Source organism: Tamandua tetradactyla, chromosome 4 (assembly GCF_023851605.1).
Source record: "Tamandua tetradactyla isolate mTamTet1 chromosome 4, mTamTet1.pri, whole genome shotgun sequence".
Taxonomy (NCBI): Eukaryota; Metazoa; Chordata; class Mammalia; order Pilosa; family Myrmecophagidae; genus Tamandua; species Tamandua tetradactyla.
Window position 1 is genome coordinate 4,079,261 of NC_135330.1, and position 10,813 is coordinate 4,090,073.

At 59.4% G+C, this 10,813-nt stretch overlaps 1 protein-coding gene across 2 annotated transcripts; it reads left to right on the forward strand.

Annotated features, from left to right (window-relative positions):
* The first annotated feature begins 2,398 nt into the window (after window positions 1–2,398).
* On the forward strand, window positions 2,399–10,460 carry SELENBP1 (selenium binding protein 1). Of its 2 annotated transcripts, XM_077156017.1 has the most exons (12): window positions 2,399–2,529; window positions 4,711–4,767; window positions 4,891–5,003; window positions 5,235–5,420; window positions 5,900–6,020; window positions 7,599–7,781; window positions 8,018–8,196; window positions 9,008–9,086; window positions 9,181–9,302; window positions 9,494–9,586; window positions 9,737–9,855; window positions 10,050–10,460. In XM_077156017.1, the coding sequence occupies exons 1-12, from the start codon at window positions 2,526–2,528 to the stop codon at window positions 10,210–10,212; spliced, it is 1,419 nt and encodes a 472-aa protein (XP_077012132.1). In that variant the 5' UTR covers window positions 2,399–2,525; the 3' UTR covers window positions 10,213–10,460. The 2 variants fall into 2 exon arrangements, with proteins under 2 accessions (XP_077012132.1, XP_077012133.1); XM_077156018.1 differs by lacking the exon at window positions 4,711–4,767 and having other exon boundaries at window positions 2,402–2,529.
* Window positions 10,461–10,813: the final 353 nt, after the last annotated feature.

Below are 10,813 nucleotides of genomic sequence, written 5' to 3' on the forward strand. Positions count from 1 at the left end.
AGAAGGGCCTCGTGCTGACTCAGAGGGACTCGCGGGCCCAGCACCATGGTCGCTGTGGCCTCCTGGGGCTAGCACCCCTGGGGCTGAATTCTGACCGCCTTTCCACGGATCTGCCCCGAGCTCAGAACGAGGGGCACGTCGGGGTGCTCCAGGCTCGCTCAGACAGCTGGGGGGTCCCGTGTCCTCCCTGGGCGTCCAGAGTTAGCCCAGATCCAGCTGTGCCTCTGGCTACGCAGGCAGCCCGGCCGGGGAGAGACGCCCAAGCTCCTGGGAAGCAGTTCTCCGCGACTAAGTTGGGCCTTTGGGAGAAGCCAAGGGCCCAGGGGGTGCTTCTCTGCGACCAGGCTGTCCCCTCGGTGTGCAGCCGAGATGGGGACAGTTCTCCCCAACCGCCTCACCAGCTCTGGCATGAGAACCCGGTGAGAAAGCAGCAGGCAGAGGGCAGGGGTGCCGCCGGGGAGCCGCAAAGGCCAGGTCAGCGTGCCAGGGCACAAAGGACTTGTAGCCAAATGACAGACTCAAGAACAGACAAATGACAGCATTTTTGGAGTTAATGACTCAGGGGCTTTTGATAGGATGGTGAGAATGGGATTTCCTTCTCTTTCAGCTCTCGGATGTTGGGCTATCCCAAGTCACTCCTGTCTTTGTGTAGAATCCCAATCTTAGAAGACCTACTATAAAGTTCAGGAGAATAGAGAAGAGGTAGGAGATGAAACTTCAGGAGGGGATGGGGGTCTCAGGATGAGGGCAGGATGAATCGAAGCAGCCAACCAGGAGATGAGGGAACTGGCAAAGGTGAGGGAGACGCTCCAGGAGCGTCCTTCCAGGGGGGCAGCTGCACACATGGCCCTTACTTTGATGCCCGCCAGGCTGCAGGTGCAATGGTGAAGATGAAGACATAGGAAAGTGGCAGAAGGGGTCGAGTGAAGTGGGGGATAAGGAAGGGCCCCTGCCCTGAGCAGTCATAGGGGTCTCTTCCTTGTTAGACGCGCGACCCCTCCCCCATGGGAACCGGGAGGCACCCATTGCACCAAGGTCCGGTTTTGCTCCCTGCCTCCACTCTGCTTTGAGAACACTGTGGTCCTTCCACGGGCAACCTCAAGCCCTACACTTTGTCCTTTTCACTGTTCATAAAAACTTCACCCCAGAGCTTTCCTCCAAGGAGATTCAAGTGGCTCCTGTAGACACAGCATGATCATAGGAGAGTACAGTAGTGGAAACTTGGCTTCAAGGAGGACACCTTGGGTGGGTTCTCTTGACCTCTCTTTTGTCCAGCCCTTCAAACCTTGGCTTCTCCAGATGAGGACAGCCCAGAGAAGGTTAATAGACCCATCTCAACTCTGTCTTGAGTTCTTCAGCTAGCAGCAGCCTCCCCAGGCTTCCGACGTCAGGAAGAGTTATTATATGAGCAGGGTCTGGTCCTGAGCCGACAGAATCCTCCAGCTGGAGAGCTCCGTCCTTGGGTGACGGAGGGACGGATGGAGACCCTGAGAGTTTTATGACTAGTCACAGGTCAGCTAGGGACTGTGGCACCTTGCCGGGCTGCCCTTGGGCCCCACCACCCCACCCTCAGGAATTATGGAGACACCTGGCTAGGAGATGAGGGCTAGGAGATGAGGGCGAGACGCTTCGCTTCCACCTTCCGAGGTTAATAATGAGAGGTGTCAGCTCTCCTTCCACTGCAGAGGAACGGGTCTGGAATAAGTGGAATCTGAATGCATTACCCAACCCTGCCTCCGCCAGTGCGGCTGTGGCAGGGAGACAGGCGTGAGGGGTGCTCGGGTGGATAGGGCTGTGCCTTTTGGAGTGTGGATGCCTGGAGTAAGAGGACAGTCTCAGGGGAGCGCTGACCCTGGCTGTGGAGGTAGGAGCAAACCTGCCCACTGCCCTAGGGGCCCCTGCATGCGGGAACAGGCCCCAGGACATACCTGAGCCCCAGAAACACGCACACACCCACACACATTCACAACACAAGAACACACCACTCACACAAGCACATATGCACGTGCCCACACAGGCATGCCTACTCACACAGGCACACACAAGCACAGAAACACGGATGCATGTGTTCACTCATGTAGACATGTACACACAGGCAACACACATGGATCCAGGATCACATGTGTTCACTCATGTAGACATGTACACACAGGCAACACACATGGATCCAGGATCACATGCACACGTAGACACACACAAAACTCACACGTACCCAGGCACCCTTAAAGAGACAGATGCAGAGGCCCAGCACATGCCTGCCTAAACACAGGCTCCCCCACAAGCACACTTGCCCGGGTAACACAAACACTGGCTGCTTAGGCTCTTTGAGAGCCTCTTGGCCAGATGCCCTCTGCCTTTCGCCCTGCAGCAGCCTGGGCCCGCCCCTGTCCCTCCCCCTCGCCGATTGGCTGTATAAATTCCTTCCTTGTGCCCCTTTCCCTGCTCAACCCGCCTCTTACTCCAGCAAAACTCTCCTCCTCTGCTGTCCCGCAGCTGCGCCGGGAGGACGCTTCCCCGGGAGCGTCATGGGTAAGGAGGAGGCTTCTGCCTGCTGCCCCTGCCCACCCCTGTCCCGGCCCCAGTCTGGAGAGTCTTCTCCCAGGAAGTGCCGGAGGCCTCAGGGCAGAGGAAGGGCTGAGGCCACCGGGACCTCTGCTCCCCTGTCCCCACCCTGTCCCCACTCCTGCCTTTCCCAGTTCAGGCAGTTTCTGGTTGTGCCTGGAGGGGGTGGGGCAGGCGCCCACAAGGCCTGCCCGGGAGGACAAGCCTGGCTAGCACCCAGCTCCACTGGGCCAGGGCCCGGGGTGCTGTCCTGCGGCTGCGTCAGGTGAGGAGCTGCTCAGGAGGCAGACGGACTGACCCAGCCCTGGAGAGGGGAGCCCAGCCCTCCCGCACCCACCAGCTCCCCAGCTTCCCACACAGCTGGTCACTTTGCAGGGGTGGGGGTGGGGGTGGGAATCAAGGGTCCCCTCCTCTCTCTGGGGTCCCATTTCCGCGCCCCCCACCCTCTCAGGCCCCAGAGTCCTATTCCCCTGGGCTCCTTGATGTCAGGTCAAGAAGGAGTTTGGGCTGGGGGGGGTGGGGTTGAGGCCCTGTCCCCTTGGAGCTGGTTCTCTCCCGGGCTGGCCAAAAGTCCAGCTGCCACTTGGCATTGGGAAGCTCCAGTTGAGCTTTCCCGGGCTCATCGCAAACCCAAGGATGTTCAGAGGCCTTTCTTGAGATGCTTAAGACAGGTGGAGGTTTCCTAGAGAGGCGCAGTGCCCGTGGGGGCCTGAGGGGCAGGGAGGACCTGACCCTATGAGATGCTGGGGCCCAGGGGGTGGGGGGCGGGAAGGTGCTGCGGGCCACACAACACCTCCTCGGCACCCTTCAACCTCTCGCTGTCACTGTTCGGCTGGAGGTTTTTGTAACTCTGTCTTGGCATCTTGCAGTTTTCAAATCTCCATGCCCTTCTGTGTCCAGCAACCCCTTGGCCTCCCCTTCATGTCCTGTGTCGAGCCCGTGCATAATTTGGTTGCGTAATAGAACGAGTCTCCTTAACTCCTTATGGACCAGATGTTTCTCACTGTGCCCCCCAGCCCACACACTCTGCCCCCACCCCTCTCTCCGAGCCCAGGCACTCTCTGGCATCCTTTCTTTTCCTTCTGGCACAGCCCTACCTATATTGACACAACCCATATTTACACAACGCTTTTCTTTCACAAAAGTGACTTTAAATACACTCACCTTCACATCCATCTAGAGAGGTAGCTAGGTGTTACTGTTCACCCCTTTTAGTGGAAGAGAAAATGCAGAGAGCAGGTGTCACAGCTGGCCCTTGAACCCAGTCCCCTCGCTCTAAAACCCGGCTGCTGCCGCTTGGCTTCCAGCCCGGTGGCTGCAGAGCGCCAGGCTGTGGCCGGGGACCACCCACTGCTCTGGACCCCACGTGCAAGGCCCAGGTCTGGGGACAGTGACACACCGGCCATGGGTGGGACAGAGGCTGTGCCCAGGCCTGTCCATTCCACCCCAGGGCTTCCTCCAGCCCTTCCTCCCTGGCAGGCCCCGGGTGGCCGCGGCGGCCCAGCGCTCCTTTTCAGCTGACCTTGGTGCCTGTGTGGGGATCGATAGGTCATTGTAGCTTGTCTGACCCGATTGCAGGGGGCGAGGAGGAGGGGGCTGCGAGCTGGTGGGACCTGGGCAGACCCTCCCTTCACAGATCAGGGGAGTAGGGCCCACCCAGCGGCAGAAACTGGCCCAAGGACATCGAGCCTGGATGGCAGGGCCTCGGTTGCGCGGCCTGGGGTCAGGACTCAGAGGGGAGGACAGCAGGAAGTGTCCTCTGAAAAAGACCTGGTGTAAATACATTTGATGAGGGGCCGGAGGTAGGCACCACCTCCTTCCCCAGGGGCCAGGAGCCCTCTTGTTTCTGTCGCATGAAATTCTGGCTTGGTATCCCCATTACCCCATTCCGCAGACCAGGACGTTGAGGCGAAGGCCTGGTTAGTAACTTGCCCAAGTTCCCACGGCCAGTGAGTGGGGGGCTGGGGTCGGGTGGCGATGTCGCCAGTGCACCCCGCAGCTAGCCGCCCGCCCTGCCCCCACCGGCCCTGCTGATGGGGTGTCTGTCTGCCTTCAGGCCGCGGGTCCTGAGAAGCCTGGGGGGTGGGGTGGGCGGGAGGGGGCGGCACCCCAGCGCGGCTCCGCTGACACCCCCCACTGTCCCCGCAGCCGCCAAATGTGGGAAGTGTGGGCCCGGCTACCCATCCCCCCGGGAGGCCATGAAAGGTAACCCCGGAACGAGCGCCGCGGGGCACTACGGGGTGGGGGGCCCCGACCGCTCCCACCCTCGGGCACCGCCGACCGCGCCCCCCGCCCCCCCCCAGCCTCCCGCCGCTTTCTGCCCTCCAGGCCCCAGAGAGGAGATAGTCTACGTGCCCTGCATTTACCGGAACACGGGCATCGAGGCCCCGGATTATCTGGCCACCGTGGATGTTGACCCCAAGTCTCCCCAGTATTGCCAAGTGAGGCAGGATTTGGGCCCAAGCGTACCCCACAAACCCCCCTCCAGGCCCGGCCTGGACGCTGCCCTTCCCCAGCCCCATCCCTTCCTACCTGCCTGCGGAGGCCACGGGGGAGGGGGGGGCGGGGCTAGGCCAAGCCCCGGGGGGTCGCTCGGAGGGGGTGGCTGGGCCGAGCCCCGGGGGGTCGGGGGCGTGGCTGGGCCGAGCACCGCCTCCCGCCCCCGCTGCCAGGTGATCCACCGGCTGCCGATGCCCCACCTGAAGGACGAGCTGCACCACTCCGGGTGGAACACCTGCAGCAGCTGCTTCGGCGACAGTACCAAGTCCCGCACCAAGCTGCTGCTGCCCAGTCTCATATCCTCGCGCATCTACGTGGTGGACGTGGGCCTGGAGCCCCGCGCCCCGAGGCTGCACAAGGCAGGTTCCCCGGGACCCCGAGACCCGAAGGGCCTGCCCCTGGGCCGCGGGGTCCCGGCGGGAAGGGGCCCCCAAGGATGGGCGCAGCTGCGGGGCGGGGGCTGGAGCAGAGGCAAGTCCCCGGGAGGACGCGCGGGCCGCCACCGCCCGAGGGGGAATCCAGCCCTGGCGGGGGTAAGGGCCCTTTTCTTCCACTCAGTTCCAGCGCCAGCTTCCCCCCAATCCCTGACCCCCTCAACCCTTTCCTGGGCACCCCAGTCTGGGGGGGAACTTCAGGACAGAGGGGCAGAAGGCAGTGGGCAGTTATCAGGGGTGTCCCTTGCTGCTCTGCCAATTTCCCCACTCGCTGTCTGCCACATTCCCACAGGAAGAGTTGTGTTCATGTTTTGAAGAGCAGGGGTTCATGGAGAGAAGTAGGGCCAGGGAGTGGGAGCCTCTGGGCCTGTAGGATTCTGAGCCCATTCCTTGCTCTGTTCCAGATCATTGAGCCCAAGGAAATCCATGCCAAGTGTGGCCTGGGTTATCTCCACACCAGCCACTGCCTGGCCAGCGGGGAGGTGATGGTCAGCGCCCTGGGAGACCCCAAGGGCAATGCCAAAGGTACCCTAGGCCCTGGGGGCACATCCATCCTCAAGAAGACTCATGCAGAGGGGGGTCAGATGTGAAGCAGGCGGAGGGACAGAGTGGCTGCCCAGGGAGAACCAGTGAGATGGGTCCCATCCTGCTTTGGTTTGGTAAAGCTGATGACGTGCAGTACACCAGGAATGGGCTGGCTTTCTCCATGGGAAGTTATTAACTTCCCACTTTCCATTCTGTGACTGTGAATCAAGGCATCAACAAGAGGATGCCCCCCAAGGCACGTGGCCACGACCCCTTCTGGCTGCCTTCAGCTTCGCCCTCAGTGGCCTCCTTGCTTAGCTTCCCTAGTGTGCTTATTTCTGTGAGCTTCTCCAAGCTTCTCTATGTGTTTTATCCTCTTAAAAAGGACTCCATAAGAGGATTAGGACCCATCCTGGGGTACGCCTCAACTGAAATAACTTAATCAACATCTATTGCAGAGACAGTAGATTTACACCCACAGGAATGGATTAAAAGAATGTGATCTTTTCTGAGGACACAGCTTCAAACTACCACACTCCGATATGTAAAATGTAATCGAGTAGCTTCAGTTCTAATTATTTCTGGGTAAATGAGCCTCGACTGATGAATTCAGTTAAAAGTTACAGTCAGAAAAATCTGCTGTGGAGGATGTAGGCGCAAATACGGCGGGCCAGAAAACACCTACATTTATTGAACCTTGTGAATTCTTGAGCACATTTTACAGTCCTTGGAATTTTTCACAAATTGCTATCTCATTTATAGTATAATTAGATCTGACACATTAAAGGTCTACTATGAATCAGATACAGAGTACATATCTACTGTCTCATAGTGGATACCTATGAGATAGGTGCTGTTAAGAGCTCTGTTTTCCAGATGAAGTAGCTGGGGCACAGAGAGATTAAGTAATTTACCCAAGGTCACACAGCTAAAATGTCACAAAGCTGGAACCCAGCAATCTGGCTCTAGAGCCTAAATCCTAATCCACATGCTGTGCTGCCTTTCTCGGAGCCTTGCCTATTTCATTGGCACCCTCCATCCAAGGGTTTGGAGTAGGATATTAGTTAAGGTTATCCAGTTAAAGGGAATGCAGTAGACTCCATTCGACTGCTCTCCAGGTAATGGGATGAATCTGACAACCCCAGATGTAATAAGATTTAAGAATGAACATCTGGTCATATTTACAAAGAGGTGTCAAGTTGCCATAACCTGCTAAATAGTGAAGCAACATATTAATGTTGAATTACAGATAAATATACTTTGCTGCTCCTACAAAAGAAAAAAAAATGTAGGGAGCAGACTGTGGGAGGACCCCCACACCGAAAGTGGGAGACTGAGCAAGAGACTTACTGAGTTCTGGGTCCCGGAAGATCCCTTGGCTCGAGGGGAGGAAATTTTCCCTTTGGTCTGGGACAGAGATGAAGTGGATAGGAGCACCAGCGACCTGGCTGCACCTGGGTGGGACCACATGGGTCCCCGAATTTAGGAACCTGTGGAGGGTGGGGGCGGGCCGCAGGCATGCCTGGGGGCAGGGGCTGTCTTTACCCTTACCCTCCCACCCCACTTCCTCCCCTGCAGGGGGCTTCGTGCTGCTGGATGGGGAGACGTTCGAGGTGAAGGGGACGTGGGAGCAGCCTGGGGGAACTGCGCCCATGGGGTACGACTTCTGGTACCAGCCTCAACACAATGTCATGATCAGCACTGAGTGGGCAGCCCCCAATGTCATCCGACAGGGCTTCAACCCCGCGGATGTGGAGGCAGGTGAGGACCCCCCGGGCGCTGGCACCCCCTGCTTCCTGTTCCCAAACCCCATTCTTCAGCCTTCTGCCTTCCCTCCTGTGGACCCCAGACTCGGGGCGTGATGGAATAGGGTGTGCGAAGAGCCCTGACCTGCTCCACCCCTCCAGGCCGTGTGCAACCTTCCGCCCTCGTCTGTGCCCCAGCCACTGCCAAGTCCCCCCCACTCGGCTCCTGAGTCCCTCCTTCCCCGACCGCAGGGCTGTACGGGAGCCGCCTGCACGTGTGGGACTGGCAGCGCCACGAGATTGTGCAGACCCTGCAGCTACAGGACGGGCTCATCCCGCTGGAGATCCGCTTTCTGCACGACCCGGCCGCCTCCCAGGGCTTCGTGGGCTGTGCTCTCGGCTCCACCATCCAGCGTTTCTTCAAGAATAAGGTGCCGCGCCCCCTCCGGGCCCCTAGCGGCGCCTTCCGCACCTCTGCCCAGGCCTCTGTAATGATGCAGGGAGCTGCCTTCCTCTCCCGGCGAGCCGCCCGGGCCCCTCTCCCTGCCTCCACCAGCCTAGCCTTCCCCACCGCTAGAAACAAGACCACCGGCCCTACCCCTGCTCCCCCAGTCGCAGGCGATTTCTGCCTGCACCCTGACTGGTCTAGTCATTCACTCAGTCGAAAAATACTTAGCCAGCTTCTACCGGGCCTGAGGCGCTGGGAGTGCACTCAACTCTGTGAGCCACATTTATTTTATTGCCCCTTTCTTTTGCATTTCTGTTCATCTTGCACCCAATACCCTGTTTTCTAGCTCCCTTTTCGGCTCTAGTCTTTGTTCTTTCCTTTCTCGCATCTTTTTGCCCTAAGGAGCAGTCGTGGCTCCCCTTCCACCCCTCCCCGCCCCTAATGCCAGCACTGCGGGGTGCCGGTCAGCGCTTCTAGGGAGAAGGGTGCGGTCCTACCGCCCGGGGCCGGGGTGCAGCTTCTGGGAACCTGCCTTTCTAGCAAGGTCTGCAGATAATTCTGATGCCAATAAAATGAAAGGGACTTTGTTTTTGAAAAAAAAAAAAAAATCAGCTGGGAATGCCGTGGGAAGCAACCAGCATCCCTGTGCCTTGAGGAAGGAGTTTAGGGGCGTGGGAGTTAGACCCCAGTGGAGAGAAGGCCCCGGGGCCGCTGTCCCCCTGCCGGGACCCGGGGACCCCCAGAGCCGGCCCCCACCCCTCTGCCTCCTGACCCCACCCTCGCCTCCCATGCAGGGAGGTGCTTGGTCGGTGGAGAAGGTGATCCAGGTGCCTCCCAAGAAGGTGAAAGGCTGGTTACTGCCCGAGATGCCAGGTGAGCGCCCGGGGGGAGGGGGCAGTCGGGTGATTCTCGGCCTGGGAAACGAGTCTTTACAGCCCGAACGTGCCACCCCCGCCGTCCTCCCCAGGCCTGATCACGGACATCCTGTTGTCCCTGGATGACCGTTTCCTCTACTTCAGCAACTGGCTGCACGGGGACCTGCGGCAGTATGACGTCTCGGACCCGCAGCGGCCCCGCCTCGCGGGACAGGTGGGGGGCGGGGCGCTGGGGGCGGGGCGTGGGCGGGGCGTGGGGCGGGGCGGGGCGTGGGGCGGAGGGCGAGGGCCGCTCAGGGCGGGGTGTCAAAGGCGTGGGGGCCCCCAGCCCGAGACCGCTGCTTTGGCGGCAGTGTCAACCCCTCCTGTCCTTGTCCTCTTCCTCCCCTGTGTCCCCACACCCAGCTGTTCCTGGGGGGCAGCATTGTTAAAGGCGGGGCGGTGCAGGTGCTGGAGGACCAGGAACTGAGCTCACAGCCGGAGCCCCTGGTGGTCAAGGTGAGGGCCTCTCGCACGCCCAGCCCCCCCCATCCCTGTTCTGGGGTGGGTGGGGGTGGGCAGAGGAGAGGAGGGGCAGCCCCTGAGCGTGCTCTCAGGCTGGGACCCCTCCTGCGGGCTCTCCTGGGTCTGATCCCTGCTTTCCCCAAGGGGAAGCGGGTGGCCGGGGGCCCTCAGATGATCCAGCTGAGCCTGGATGGCAGGCGTCTCTACGTCACCACATCGCTGTTCAGCGACTGGGACCGGCAGTTTTACCCCGAAATGATCAGGTGAGAAGCGGAAAACCTGGGCTCTCTCCCCCAGTCCTCTTCCACGTGGTCATTGGGCTTTCTGAAGACCCCTCCCCCATGGAGACACCCCTTGAGACTCTGCTCGCTCCTCAGAGGCCACCCCCTGCCCTCATGGATGCTGGGGGAAGGGACAGCCCCTGACTTCTCTCTGCCTGCTCCCCCTTTTCTCCTAGGGAAGGCTCTGTGATGCTGCAGGTGGATGTAGACACAGAGCATGGAGGGCTCAAGCTGAACCCCAACTTCCTGGTGGACTTTGGGAAGGAGCCGCACGGCCCAGCCTTGGCCCATGAACTCCGCTACCCCGGGGGTGACTGCAGCTCTGACATCTGGGTCTGAGACCTGCCCCGGTAGCTCCCACCCCAGTCCGAGCCCTCATTTCCAGGGTCCACAGGAACCTGGCCTCGCTCTGCTCTGTCTTGGCTCCTGCTCAGGCCTTTGTAGCTTGTCCAACCAAAGCCAGATGAGGCTGTGTCGTTTTAGTGTATTGAGAGGGGTGTCCATTGACTGTCCCCCATTGCATGTTGCTCACGGTACAGTTCTTATATGAATTCTTGGCAGCACCAAGAAATAAACTGGTAAGCCAATTTCTCAGGTCCCTTGACTTTGTGATTACATGATGCTAAATGATGCCAAAATCTCACTTTTATGGCTAGACAGAACCTGGGTTTTTGCCTTTCAAAAAACTGGGTTGGAGGTCACAGGGAGACCTGGAGAGGAAGAATGTCAGTTGGTGTTTCTACACTTTGTCTTAAACCCTTGTTTTCTTTTGATGCATATAAAATCTTACCGTCCACCCCTGGGAGAATGTGATGTGTCCCCTCCCGTGTATGAGAGATCCTGTACCCCTGATGTGGGTGGTGTGATCTGTTTCCACTGCTGGGAGGCTCCTGGGAGGATGCACTGTTGTTGGGAAGTGAGGTGTGTCCCCTCCTCCCTG